The 16077-nt window shown below is 39.1% G+C and overlaps 1 protein-coding gene across 1 annotated transcript in view; it reads left to right on the top strand.

Annotated features, from left to right (window-relative positions):
- The window catches only part of glra1 (glycine receptor, alpha 1), a 117013-nt gene extending 113912 nt beyond the window's left edge, over window positions 1-3101 (top strand). The window contains exon 11 of the mRNA XM_042326078.1: window positions 1050-3101. Coding sequence (XP_042182012.1) covers window positions 1050-1343 — 294 coding nt within the window. The 3' untranslated portion in view covers window positions 1344-3101. The remainder of the gene's footprint in view (window positions 1-1049) is intronic.
- Window positions 3102-16077: the final 12976 nt, after the last annotated feature.

Below are 16077 nucleotides of genomic sequence, written 5' to 3'. Positions count from 1 at the left end.
TGAAGGTCCACTATGATTTAATGATTTAAGTCTGTGATTTAAGTCTGAGCCTTTTCCTTGAAGGTCCACTATGATTTAAGTCTGTTTAGAGCCTTTTCCTAGAAGGTCCACTATGATTTAAGTCTGTTTAGAGCCTTTTCCTTGAAGGTCCACTATGATTTAAGTCTGTTAAGAGCCTTTTCCTTGAAGGTCCACTATGATTTAAGTCTGTTCAGAGCCTTTTCCTTGAAGGTCCACTATGATTTAAGTCTGTTTAGAGCCTTTTCCATGAAGGTCCACTATGATTTAAGTCTGTTTAGAGCCTTTTCCCAGAAGGTCCACTATGATTTAAGTCTGTTCAGAGCCTTTTCCTTGAAGGTCCACTATGATTTAAGTCTGTTAAGAGCCTTTTCCATGAAGGTCCACTATGATTTAAGTCTGTTTAGAGCCTTTTCCATGAAGGTCCACTATGATTTAAGTCTGTTTAGAGCCTTTTCCTTGAAGGTCCACTATGATTTAAGTCTGTTTAGAGCCTTTTCCTTGAAGGTCCACTATGATTTAAGTCTGTTCAGAGCCTTTTCCTTGAAGGTCCACTATGATTTAAGTCTGTTCAGAGCCTTTTCCTTGAAGGTCCACTATGATTTAAGTCTGTTCAGAGCCTTTTCCTTGAAGGTCCACTATGATTTAAGTCTGTTCAGAGCCTTTTCCATGAAGGTCCACTATGATTTAAGTCTGTTCAGAGCCTTTTCCATGAAGGTCCACTATGATTTAAGTCTGTTCAGAGCCTTTTCCATGAAGGTCCACTATGATTTAAGTCTGTTTAGAGCCTTTTCCTTGAAGGTCCACTATGATTTAAGTCTGTTTAGAGCCTTTTCCTTGAAGGCCCACTATGATTTAAGGCTGTTTAGAGCCATTTCCTTGAAGGCCCACTATGATTATCAAAGTCATATGTTATTACAACTTAAGGGGCCTTTAAGAGATACTGTATACAAAGAGAGAGCAGGCATGGATATCAAATGTGTCATGGGTTTTTAAATTCCTAACAGAATGAATATTTGGCTGTGTTACAGGAGGATGAGGGCGGTGAGGGCCGGTTCAGCTTCACCGCCTATGGCATGGGCCCTGCCTGCCTGCAGGCCAAAGATGGCATGGCCATCAAAGGGAACAACAACAACGCCCCGACCGCCACTGCCGGCCCTCAGGAGAAAACAGTGGAAGAGATGCGCAAGCTCTTCATCGGCCGCGCGAAGAGGATCGACACGGTCTCTCGCGTGGCTTTCCCGCTAGTCTTCCTCATTTTTAATATTTTCTACTGGCTCGTATACAAGATCATCCGAAGCACGGATGTACACCAGATGACGTAAGCAAGGGAAGAGAGAGAGTTCAATACCACACCATCCTGCTCCCAAACCCCAATACTCCTCGCTCTTCACTTGCTCACTTGCTTTTGGTGGCTATCGCCTTGGCAAAGGTTATTTATCAATATTTGTTCTATTCTTTCCCTCCCTCTTTTCTCCCTAATAATCCGGACCAGTGCAAATAGCAATGCAGTAAAATGCATGATATATGAATGTGGCAATATATTTACAAAACGATAAATCAGTAAATATTACGACTTTTACCGATACATTCAAGAGCTTTGGAATTTATGATAACTGAGAATTTAAAAAAAAGAAAGAGCGAGAGATTCTCTTCTAAGAAGTGTTCGTTTTTTTTCGCAACTCGAAGAAGACAAATACTGCATTATAACGAAGGAGAATTTGGTGAAACATACAGCACTGTAATATAGTATATATCTATCATACATTTAAAAACAATTATTTCTGTAATATAGTATATATATATCATACATTTAAAAAAACGGTTATTTCTTCAAAAGGCAGGCGTCTGGATGGAACACGAGGGATGGATTTTTAAAAGGATTCTAAGATTGTTCTAAGATGATTCAGTGATTCCATGAATGAAGTGATGCAAGGATCATATGTCCTATATATCTCAATTAGCTTCAATGTGTGTTGCAAGCACTTGTCAACGCTTCCTGAGCCCTCAACAGAAACTGAGATGTGGTTGATGCTGCTATCAACTAAATGAAGGAAACTTGATGAGTCAAAATAATATTCTATTGTTTCTAACCGCTGTGGTCAACGTGTTCCTCTGTCGGCCCTTAACTTTATTTATTAATGTCAACGTGTTCCTCTGTCGGCCCTTAACTTTATTTATTAATTGCATATCGTTTTTTAATGAACGTGCTCAGTATACATCATGATGCTGTAATCAGCTCAAGCTCTTCTTGGGATCTCTAAAGTCAAATTCTAAAGGGACATTTGCCATCATTCACATATCGTCATTGTTGCATTGTTTTCATTTATTTTATGTGCTATTTGAAGGATTTGGTACTTCCAATCAAAATAAGATTAATTAAGAGTAAATCTAGAGAGGAAAAGCATTACAAAAATCCTGATTCTTCCTACTCATTTCATTGAAGCTATACTGTTAACATTTGTTTAGTTCTTTCCGTAGCTCATTGTTTATTGCCCAGGTACAGTAAGATACCCGGCAGGTCGATGGAGGAAAAATGTAGTGAGTTAAGATTTAACAAGAAAACACCTACTGTACCTTAATAATTATTACCATTGATACATAATATACCCACATTAATAATGTAGCTTAAAAAAAAAAAAAAGTGTTATTATAATCATTTTCAAAATATGCCTAAAGATATTCACTCAAAATCATGGAAAAAAGTTTGCTACTTTAACAGCAATGATTAACACATTGTTCTCATTGGTGTACCATACAGTACATTTTATAGTTCACACAACTACAGGATTCTGTGTAACTGATTCATTTATTCGAGAGGCTTGATTTAAGATACTGAAATCCATTACTTCTCACCAGGCTTTTCTATGCAATAATTAATATATGCAATTATTTTTTTATTAGCTTTACCATTTACAAAACATTATCATGAATCGGTTTGAACTTGTGTGACATCAAGGCTTTTAATCTCAGATATTACAAATCACAGTGCTCATATTTCCAATGGTGGACACATACATACATACATACATACATACATACATACATACATACATACATACATACATACATACATACATACATACATACATACATACATACATACATACATACATACATACATACATACATACACACATACATACACATACATACATACATACATACATACATACATACATACATACATACATACATACATACATACATACATACATACATACATACATACATACATACATACATACATACATACATACATACATACATACATACATACATACATACATACATACATACATACATACATACATACATAAGGCTTTCATATCTACATCCCCAAGCATAATGTAAACTATTCACCCTCCTCCTAGGCCCATCATTCTAAACACATTCACATTCAACTACAAGCAGGCCAAGCTACAGTGGCTTTTCATATTGCATATTTAAGACTCTCTGCTCTCTGTAGCCCCACCTCTGGGACATTGTTTAGCTAGCCTAAAGTGCTGTCACCAAGCCCCAGAAATAAAGACTACACTACTGCTACCACAGGAAATATGGCCTGCGACACATTGTCATGGATGGGAGACTCGGACACAGTGGAAATAAACACTTGTCGAGTGAGGTTTTTTACATTTAACTTCATTGCCAAATGTTATTTTCCTCTATTTTATTCCAAACCAAATAAGTATTTTGTTAACCTATGATCATTGCCTTCCTGGTTCGGTTTTGAATATGACGACATAAGGGGAAAGATGCCAGAACACCTTTGCAAACAATATTATGCACTGGTTCAGGATATTGTTTAGGTTTTGTTGTCGTAACTTTAGATTGATTCAGTTCTTTCCATTGACTTCCCAGTGTGTGGATAAAGTGCTTCCATTTCTTTTTGTGGTAATATGATGCTATTCAATTAACAATATTCTATATTTTGATATGAAACGTTTTCTCTGCTTCTTCATCCCTGTTCTTTCTTCTTCTTCTTGAAAAGTGTGATCCATTACTTCAACAGGTCATAGATTTTCCGAATGTGTTAATGATAGTTTGAGGTGGTTTGATGTTTAAGGCTTGATGGACTTGCACAAGAGATTAGAACCATATTTAACATTTCGGTCAACTATTTCTTAAAATGTATATTATCTTCCAGGTAATTCATACCTTCGAGTTGAGGCAGTATTTGTCAAAAAACGTATTGATGTGTGTTTTCACAGACACAGTCGATGGGGTAAATTGATTTGAAGGGCTATCTTTTTCTATTAGTGTTATTTTATCCCAGAAAATTAACTTTCAACATGTATAACATTATGCTTTACCCAAAACTATGCATTTATAAAAGTTCATTGCTTAAAGGGGGTTAAAACGTATTGGTTAAAATATCAGCACAGTAATCATATGTTTTGAAAGTGACAAAAGATTTGATAGTTATTCGTTTGGCCACAATATTTCAGCACAGATTTTGACCATGAATCTTTCCTCAGTTTTGACTTCCTCAGACAAAACTATCCATTAAATAAAATGCTATCCAATGTTGAATATGCAACAAACTAGCAACTAATCATATCATGTACCTCCACTCAACCAACCATGATATTCACTCATCCATTCAATAGTTATAGATTGAACTCTATGCCCTGACCATGTGAAGGATCACTGCACTTGGGACAATGCTATATGGATTTATTGTAACCAATTGCTTATTAAAGTGCATTATTACTAGCGCCCTGTCCAGGGTGTGTACTTGTACATCAAGCTGCCTCATGCTACAGAAACAGGAGATAGGCTCCAGGGTTGGGGTCAATTCCAATTTAAATTGAATTTTAATTCAATTGAGGATTGTCCTGGAATTTGAATTGAATACATGGGACATGAATAGGAAGAAGGAATTGAATTGGAATTGAATTTCTGGAATTTACCCTGACCCTGATAGGCTCCTGCCCTACGGGACAAGGGGCAGGGGCTCGGACAAGGCTTACTTTGTTTATTATGTTATTCAAGATGGAAATGACACTTACTGCTCTGAATAGACAACTTCAACAAGGTCTAACGTATTCTAGAACACTGACACATTCTACAACAATAATTGTATGTTTAACTTAATTACTCAGCAATTCAATGTTAAAAGTATGGAAGTGGTTAGAATGTTCACTGATGGGGAAAACTCCATTGAACAGATAGGACTTCCTACCCTTCATATCAACCTGACCTATCATAATGTCAAATATTATTGACAATGAAGGAAGTTCATATAATATTTGGCATATAGGACAGAGCAATATGAACATTTTAAAAGTATGAAATTCAACTAGCATGTTATGATTTGTTAGTAATTGCAACAGTTGTTTGATTCTGTTTATTGTATTTTTTATATATCAGATGCCCTGGTTGTGGTGATGCACTCACCACCCAGTGATAGAGATGGACACAAATAACCAGTCATGAACTGAACTGTACACAAAAATTGAAACTTTTTTTATTTAGGTATTTTTATTATTTTTTAGCACAAGTTGGAATGGCCTTAATTTTGTTTTACTTGCTTAAATATTGTGTATTGGCACAAAGTGCACATCTTGATTTGCTAATTACAGTTATAATAATAATCCAAGAGTGCACTTCAGAAGAAGGAAAAAAGTTCAGCAAATCCTTTTTATTTTTCATTCAAATGTGAAAACACTGAATATTTTGCATGAATATAATTACAATGGCAGATATTTTTGGCTTGTACAAAAATGTGAGCAATTTGAAGAAAAAAGGAATGTACAATTTCTGCTGTAAATGTATATAACTAAATATTTATTGAAATATGTCATTATAAAGTCATTCTAATTACAATTAAAGGTTTTCTGAACAAAAATGTGTCCCTTTTTTTTATTGTCAAGAGTTGGACGGTCGGAGTTAAACTATTACTTCCTGTTTCCTAGCTCAAAGATCTGTTACCCAGCTCAAAGATCTGTTACCCAGGTGAAAGATCTGTTACCCAGCTCAAAGATCTGTTACCCAGGTGAAAGATCTGTTACCCAGCTCAAAGATCTGTTACCCAGGTCAAAGGTCTGTAACCCAGCTCAAAGATCTGTTACCCAGGTCAAGGATCTGTTACCCAACTCAAAGATCTGTTTCCAAATCAAATCAACTTTTATTGGTCACATACACACGGTTAGCAGATGTTATTGCAAGTGTAACGAAATTCTTGTGCTTCTAGTTCTGACAGTGCAGCAGTATCTAACAAGTAATCAAAACAATGTCCACAACAACAACCTAATACACACACATCGAAGTAAAGGAATGGAATAAGAATATATACATATAAATATATGGATTATATATTTATTTTTTCCCAGATCAAGGATCTGTGTATAATCATACCAATTAAATCACATCCGTAGGTTGTTGTGATATTGCTAACTAGCAAAAAGCCCTTGAGGAGAGAAACATCTCGCTCTCCGCTGAATGATTGAATGGGGCTTTTACTCTAATTGACTTTCAAACACATGTTACATAAATGTTCTGCATTTAAAAAAATTTAATACAAATTGAAATGGTAAGTATTACCCTTTTGTAAGGTCACATTGCTAAGATCCGGTGGCCTAAAGGTAAATTCACACACTACGGAGACGGAAGGTACAGAGCGTAGTGCAGTGTTGCAGTGTCACAAAATAACACGGCTCCTTGTAATACACCCTGGCGTTAGACTTCCTTTTTCATTGTAACCGAAAATTGAGACTCCCGGTATCATTCCTTCCGCAGCCAGTGGGGGCATTGTTGGGGCATTGTTGGGGCATTGTTGGGGCATGTTGGGGCATTGTTGGGGCATTGTTGGGGCATTGTTGGGGCATTGTTGGGGCATTGTTGGGGCATTGTTGGGGCATTGTTGGGGCATTGTTGGGGCATGTTGGGGCATTGTTGGGGCATTGTTGGGGCATTGTTGGGGCATTGTTGGGGCATTGTTGGGGCATGGTTGGGGCATTGTTGGGGCATTGTTGGGGCATGTTGGGGCATTGTTGGGGCATTGTTGGGGCATTGTTGGGGCATTGTTGGGGTATTGTTGGGGCATGTTGGGGCATTGTTGGGGCATGTTGGGGCATGTTGGGGCATTGTTGGGGCATGGTTGGGGCATTGTTGGGGCATTGTTGGGGCATGTTGGGGCATTGTTGGGGCATTGTTGGGGCATTGTTGGGGCATTGTTGGGGCATGTTGGGGCATGTTGGGGCATTGTTGGGGCATGTTGGGGCATTGTTGGGGCATGTTGGGGCATGTTGGGGCATTGTTGACACTTGGTTACTTGGTTCTGATCTATAGGCTACATAGGCTATTCAACAATGCAGCCTATTTTTTCATTGATAACCAAATATAATCTCAGCGACTGTTCAAACAGTAAACCGAATAACAAGAATCCACTCAAATAGGTACAGTGGGGCAAATAAGTATTTAGTCAGCCACCAATTGTGCAAGTTCTCCCACTAAAAGATGAGAGGCCTGTAAATTCTCATCATAGGCACACTTCAACTATGACAGACAAAATGAGAAAAAAAAATCCAGAAAATCACATTGTAGGATTTTTAATGAATTTATTTGCAAATTATGGAGGAAAATAAGTATTTGGTCAATAACAAAAGTTTATCTCAATACTTTGTTATATACCCTTTGTTGGCAATGACAGAGGTCAAACGTTTTCTGTAAGTCTTCACAAGGTTTTCACACACTGTTGCTGGTATTTTGGCATTCTAGTGACTCCTTGTGGCGGGCTGGGTGCCCGCAAGCTGACCCTGGTTGCCAGTTGTATGGTGTCTCCTCTGACACATTGGTGTTGTCTGTCTTGGCAGGGTCGTGTTTTGGAGGACGCATGGTTCGCGAACTTCGCTTCTCCCGAGTCCGTACTGGAGTTGCAGCGATGGGACAAGACTGTAACTACCAATTGGATATCGTGAAAAAGGACTAAACGTTTTTTTTAAAACAAACATTTTAAAGCACTTTGGCTGCGTTTAGACAAGTTGCCCAATTCTGTTTTGTTTTTTTTACCAATCAGATCAGCTCTGAAAAATATCAGGTGTTAAAAGATCTGATGTAATTGGTCAAAAGACCAATTAGTGGAAAAAAGATCAGAATTAGGCTGCCTGTCTTAAAGCAGCCTATAAACAGGTTCCCATAAAACCATTTCATGCAGATGAATTAACTGATGCATTAAAAAAAAGTCATAACTGGGCTGATGGAAACCGGATCTGCCAGTAAAGTTGTTATATTATTATTATTATTATTATTTTATAAGTTTATTTAACCAGGAAAAGCCCATTGAGACCCAGAGTCTCTTTTTCAAGGGAGACCTGGCCAAGAAGGCAGCAACAATCAATACGTTACAGAATTAAAACATACAACAATACAACAACATGATCCAGACTAAAACAAGCATTAACACTCCTCTATAACAGAGTCTCCCATCAATATTTTAAATTCATTCAGTGGCACTAACATATCTAGATGAACCATGGATTGTAGACTATTCCATGGGTCTGGTGCACAAGAAGAGAAGGCAGTCTTGCCTAATACTGTAAATGTCCTGGGGACTTTAAGTAGCAACTACCTAGCAGACCAGGTCTGGTAACTGCTGGTGGTGAAGGAGACCAGACTACAGAGGGAAAGAGGGAGTTTACCCAAAAGGGCTTTGTAGATGAACACATACAAATGTATCTTTCTGCGCATATAAAGTGAGGTCCAACCTACCACATTGGCACAATGTGTAATGGTGGGTGAGTGACTTGGCATTTGTAATAAAGCGCAAGGATGCATGATAAACAGAGTCCAGTCTCTAAGATGGAAGAGGCTGGATGATAAACAGAGTCCAGTCTCTAAGACTGAAGAGGCTGGATGATAAACAGAGTCCAATCTCTAAGACTGAAGAGGCTGGATGATAAACAGAGTCCAGTCTCTAAGATGGAGGAGGCTGCATGATAAACAGAGTCCAGTCTCTAAGATGGAAGAGGCTGCATGATAAACAGAGTCCAGTCTCTAAGATGGAGGAGGCTGCATGATAAACAGAGTCCAGTCTCTAAGATGGAGGAGGCTGCATGATAAACAGAGTCCAGTCTCTAAGATGGAAGAGGCTGCATGGTAAACAGAGTCTAGACTCTAAGATGGAAGAGGCTGCATGGTAAACAGAGTCTAGACTCTAAGACGGAAGAGGCTGCATGTATATACAACAAGTCACCATAATCAATTACAGAGAGAAAAGTAGCCTGAACAAGCTTCTTTCTAGCCATAAGCAGGAAGCAAGCCTTGTTACGAAAATAAAAACCAAATTTCAATTTAAGCTTTGTCACAAGATTATCAACATGAACTTTAAAGGACAACTTGTCATCCAACCTAGTTATTTGTAGGATGACACTTTTTCAATGGATAAGCCACCAGATGTGACAATGCTAACGTTCTCTGGCAGAGTTCTAGCTCTGATAAAGGTCATGAATTTAGTTTTTTTTGTACATTCAAAACCAGTTTGAGACCATAAAGGGAGGCCTGCGGTGACTGAAAAGCAGTCTGGAGCTCTTCAACAGCCTGAACCAGAGAAGGAGCACATGAATATATAACTGCATCATCTGCATATAGATGTAACTTTGCTGGTTGCATCCCATTTCCCAAATCATTAATGAAAACTGAGAACAACACAGGAGCTAAAATGGAACCCTGGGGCACACCTCTATTAATCTCTAGACAGCCAGACTTGTGATTGTCAGTATATAACACATTGTGTGCTGTCAGAAATATAGTTCCTAAACCAATTTACTGCCCCTTCACTGAGACCAATGTTTCTGAGTCTGGCTAGCAACAATTCATGGTCAACTGAATCAAAGGCCTTTGAAAAAATCCACAAACAGACCAGCACAATGTTGCTTTTTATCAAGTGCATTAATGATGTCATGTGCCACTGCCATAGCTGCAGGTGTGGTACTGTGCCCCGATCTAAAGCCAGACTGAACCCTGCTCAGTATGTTCTTTTCAATTAAGACGTTTTTTAAACTGTGAGTTCACTAGGGATTCATAGACTTTGTCCAGGATAGGGAGTTTAGAGATAGGACCATAGTTATTAGCATCTGAGGGATCTCCACCCTTTAGCAGTGGGAGGACATAAACTGATTTACAAATGCAGGGTATAGAATTGGTCAAGAGACTCAAGTTGAAAATGTGAGCCACAGGTTCAGTAATAATACCAGCTGCTATCTTTAAGAGGTAGGGGGTCCGGGTTGTCTGGACCTGCAGACGTTTTAGTGTCTATTGCCTTTAGTTCTTTATAGAACTCAGTATAAGACACAGGCTCAAAGTTAAAATGGTTCATGAGGGCCTATATTATAGTTGACTGTAACAGAGCTGACATTAGAGGCCTGGGAACCACCATTATCAAAAACTGAACCAGCAGATATGAAGTGCTTGTTAAAAACCCTGACAATATCATCTGTATCCTTCACTTCATTAGAATCCATCATTAAATGGTCAGGAAGGCCAGAGGATATATTAGAACCCATCATTAAATGGTCAGGAAGGCCAGAGGAGACATTAGATCCTGACACTGATTTGATTATCTTCCAGAACTTGGTAGGGTTGTTTAGGTTCTATGACTGTATTTAAATTGTCATCTGATTTGGACTTTGTGATCTATCCTGTGTATTTGTTTCTTAGCGCTCTGAAGGAGGCCCAGTCAACAGGAGCATTTGTGTGTCTAGTTTAATTGCTGACAGACCATTTGTTCGTTGGACATGGTGGGATCTTTTTGTGATGGTAAAATGAATTTATGCGAGACATAGCGGTGGAAACGCCTTTATGCCCAAGTATTGATTTAATAACCATCATATTGAAGTAAACTTGGAGTCACGCGATGATATGTATTTGGTCCGTGCAGTTTATTAGGCTACAGATTAAATAAATTATCATGAACTTCACAGGGTGGTGAAAGTGCACATGATGAGCTTGATGCTCCTTTCCAATAAATATCTCATTCTGGTGAGATGATGATGCTTGGCTGCTGTTTGACAAATAAAACAAATATCGCTCTTATCCAGAATAATTTCAAAATGCAGGTAGCCTACCAGCACTGTATCTGCCAGCTGTTGGCTAGAACGCACGTGTGAAGACCAGAGTGGGCACGTTTGCTGTTTAACACAACAGTTTGTGACAAAACCATCAGTAGAGTTGAAAATGTGATGGAAACCCATTTAACTTTGTATTTTTTTCATTCAGTACAATGTCAATTAACCACAAAAGTTATTGTTTATGTGCACGACGTCTTCACCCACAGCCTTTTAATCCGCAATGGGTCCGTTTGATGGAAACACATCTCTGGTGGGGAAAATGGGTCCGTTTGATGGAAACACATCTCTGGTGGGGAAAATGGGTCCGTTTGATGGAAACACATCTCTGGTGGGGAAAATGGGTCCGTTTGATGGAAACACATCTCTGGTGGGGAAAATGGGTCCGTTTGATGGAAACACATCTCTGGTGGGGAAAATGGGTCCGTTTGATGGAAACACATCTCTGGTGGGGAAAATGTGGGTATTGTTTTATGCAGATTTTTGAATATTTGCATGTAAATCTGTCGTAAATTGGATGGAAACCTAGTTTATGACACTTCATTAAAACAACTAAAGGATATGTCCCAAATGACACCCTATGGCCTACATAGCGCAGCATTTTTGACCAGTTCTGTTTGAAAGTAGCGCACTACATCTCCCTCATCTCTTGAGTTATGATGTAGAAAATCTCCTGGTACACAGTGACTGACTGAACTTCCTCCTCTTAAATACACAATAGACAGGTTTCCATTGACCCAGGATTCATCGACAAAAGCAATGTGCAACAATAATCATTGCGATATGTGTAATAAAACGCCAAGATATAGAATACATTTTCTAAAGATCAAGACACATTTAGTCTCTGTTTTGACAGCGGTGCATTTCTCTTTTGTTGAACTTTCTTTATTGCGACACGTGACGCAAACTATGATGCTAAATCATTTTGATGGTACACGTAGCACGTGATGTCATCACATAACTATAAAGCTCTACTTCACATTTGATTCTAAATGCCTGAACTTCCTCCTCTGTAACGTGATATTTTTAGCTGTTGGATGACGATGACCCAATAAAGGACTGGGTTCCGTCATGACGTTTGCGCTCTAAATGGTACCCTATTTCCTACAAAGTGCCCTACTTACACCACAGGGCTATGGTCAAAAGTAGTAACAACTAACTCCCCCTCCCCCTCTCCCTCTCCCAGACCACCCGGTCCCTTGGATGGCCCTGCAGTAAGTAGCAGGATACTACAGTGGGACTTACTGAAATGACATTACAGCTGACACTGAAAACCACCCCCAGGGCCTGAAGCCAGTGAAACATGAAGGCTTTGACAGAAATGTGTTTCTCAGTGTATGAAATAAGAGCATTTGGCCTCCCTCTCTGGTTCAGGCAAAAGATAGCACTTTGGCCTTATGGTGATAGTTATGTTGTTTTACACAGACATTAGTTTCTCAGAGTTTAAAATCAGAGAATTTGCATTTGTTTGTGACCCTGCTCCCTATTTCGCACTGAGAAACAAGCTCTGTTTTTGTTGTGTTGGTGGTGATGACTAAAACCTTGGTGGTTTCACCACATGATAACAAAGACCTTGACATTTCTTCACACGCCAGGATGTGAATGTTAATAGATTCAAACAGTCTTAATGAGAGACCCGATCGCCTCCAACGTGTTGGTGTCTGTGTGCTTAAGTGCCTGTGTTGCATTCCTGTGTGTGTGTGTGTGTTCATTCCAGGGCTCCTCAGGCTATAGGCCCCTCTCTCTGGGTGAAACTGTGGTTGTATCCCTAATGGCACTCTGCTCTAAAAGTAGTGCACTATGTAGGGAATAGGGTTTCACTATGTAGGGATTCACTATGTAGGGAATAGGGTTTCACTATGTAGGGTTTCACTATGTAGGGATTCACTATGTAGGGAATAGGGTTTCACTATGTAGGGTTTCACTATGTAGGGAATAGGGTTTCACTATGTAGGGAATAGGGTTTCACTATGTAGGGTTTCACTATGTAGGGAATAGGGTTTCACTATGTAGGGAATAGGGTTTCACTATGTAGGGAATAGGGTTTCACTATGTAGGGAATAGGGTTTCACTATGTAGGGAATAGGGTTTCACTATGTAGGGAATAGGGTTTCACTATGTAGGGAATAGGGTTTCACTATGTAGGGATTCACAATGTAGGGAATAGGGTTTCACTATGTAGGGAATAGGGTTTCACTATGTAGGGAATAGGGTTTCACTATGTTGGGAGTAGGGATTCACAATGCAGGGAGTAGAGTTTCACTGTGTAGGGAATTGGGTGGGCTCTGGTAAAAAAAAAGAGTAGTGCACTATGTAGGGACTAGGGTGCCATTTGGGAGGGGTTTGTCCACCTGGAGGGTCGTATGCTCAGAGGGTTGTTGCCAGCTGTACCAGCACCTTCTCAGCCCATGTGGGTCACAGGGTGGGGATACCAAATATGATACAGCCGATACACCCTGAGAGGTTACGTTGCATCCTCCTCCACATCATGAATACTAATGAACACAGTCTCTGGCCAACTGCTTGAAGACCTTGTCCTTGTTCATGAGGAAATCTACAGTACCATTTGCTGGAGTGTGTTCATTAGAACACACTATAGCAACCCTAATCCTAAATTCAAGTAGTAACTTTTATTTTTATTTATTTAACCTTTATTTAACTAGTCAAGTCAGTTAAGAACAAATAGTTATTTACAATGACGGCGGACCAAAAGGCTAAATACCTTCTGCGGGGCCTCGGATTAAAAATAAAAAAATAAAAAACAAATAACATATAGATAAAGAACACAACATACATCACAACAAGAGAGACCACACAACATTACATAGAGAGAGACCACACAACATTACATAAAGAGAGACCACACAACACTACATAAAGAGAGACCACACAACATTACATAAAGAGAGACCACACAACATTACATAAAGAGAGACCACACAACATTACATAGAGAGACCACACAACATTACATAAAGAGAGACCACACAACATTACATAAAGAGAGACCACACAACATTACATAAAGAGAGACCACACAACATTACATAGAGAGAGACCACACAACATTACATAAAGAGAGACCACACAACATTACATAGAGAGACCACACAACATTACATAAAGAGAGACCACACAACATTACATAAAGAGAGACCACACAACATTACATAAAGAGAGACCACACAACATTACATAGAGACCACACAACATTACATAAAGAGAGACCACACAACATTACATAAATAGAGACCACACAACATTACATAAAGAGAGACCACACAACATTACATAGAGACCACACAACATTACATAAAGAGAGACCACACAACATTACATAGAGAGACCACACAACATTACATAAAGAGAGACCACACAACATTACATAGAGAGACCACACAACATTACATAAAGAGAGACCACACAACATTACATAAAGAGAGACCACACAACATTACATAAAGAGAGACCACACAACATTACATAAAGAGAGACCACACAACATTACATAGAGACCACACAACATTACATAAAGAGAGACCACACAACATTACATAAAGAGAGACCACACAACATTACATAAAGAGAGACCACACAACATTACATAAAGAGAGACCACACAACATTACATAAAGAGAGACCACACAACATTACATAAAGAGACCACACAACATTACATAAAGAGAGACCACACAACATTACATAAAGAGAGACCACACAACATTACATAAAGAGAGACCACACAACATTACATAAAGAGAGACCACACAACATTACATAAAGAGAGACCACACAACATTACACAGAGAGAGACCACACAACATTACATAGAGAGAGACCACACAACATTACATAGAGAGAGACCACACAACATTACATAGAGAGAGACCACACAACATTACATAAAGAGAGACCACACAACATTACATAAAGAGAGACCACACAACATTACATAGAGAGAGACCACACAGCATTACACAGAGAGAGACCACACAACATTACATAGAGAGAGACCACACAACATTACATGAAGAGAGACCACACAACATTACATAAAGAGAGACCACACAACATTACATAAAGACACCTAAGACAACAACATAGCAAGGCAGCAACACATGACAGTACAACTTGGGAGTAACACAACATGACAACATCATGGTAGCAACACAAAACATGGTACAAACATTTTTGGGCACAGACAACAGCACAAAGGGCAAGAAGGTAGAGACGACAATACATCACACAAAGCAGCCACAACTGTCAGTAAGTGTTCATGATTGAGTCTTTGACTAGGGGCTGTTGTAATGACCATATTACAGCCAAACCGTCAGTCGTTAGTCATGACCTCAGTAAAATTACAGTGTGGGGGTGTTTTGCTGGTGACACGGTCTGTGATTTATGTAGAATTCAAGGCACCAGCATGGCTACCACAGCATTCTGCAGCGATACACCATCCCATCTGGGGTACACTTAGTGGGACTATCATTTGTTTTTCATCAGGACAATTACCCAACACACCTCCAGGTTTTGCAAGGGCTATTTGACAAAGTAGGAGAGTGATGGGGTGGTGCATCAGATGACCTGGCCTCCACAATCACCCGACCTCAACCCAATTCAGATGGTTTGGGATGAGTTGTACCGCAGAATGAAGGAAAAGCAGCCAACAAATACTCAGCATATGTGGGAACTCCTTCAAGACTGTTGGAAAAGCATTCCAGGTAAAGCTGGTTGAGAGAATGCCAAGAGTGTGCAAAGCTGTTAAGGCAAAGGACGGCTACTTTGAAGAATTAAAAAAAATATATATATATTTTGATTTGTTTAACACTTTTTTGGTTACTACATGATTCCATATGTGTTATTTCATAGTTTTGATGTCTTCACTATAATTATACAATGTAGAAAATAGCAACAATTAAAAAAAAACATTGAATGAGTAGGTCTGTCCAAATATTTGACTGGTACTCAGTTGAAATGGCTAAATCTTCTCTAC

This window comes from Oncorhynchus tshawytscha, linkage group LG08 (genome assembly GCF_018296145.1).
Source record: "Oncorhynchus tshawytscha isolate Ot180627B linkage group LG08, Otsh_v2.0, whole genome shotgun sequence".
NCBI lineage: Eukaryota > Metazoa > Chordata > Actinopteri > Salmoniformes > Salmonidae > Oncorhynchus > Oncorhynchus tshawytscha.
The sequence above is the reverse complement of the archived record's forward strand: the minus strand, read 5'-3'. Positions and strand labels throughout refer to the sequence as shown.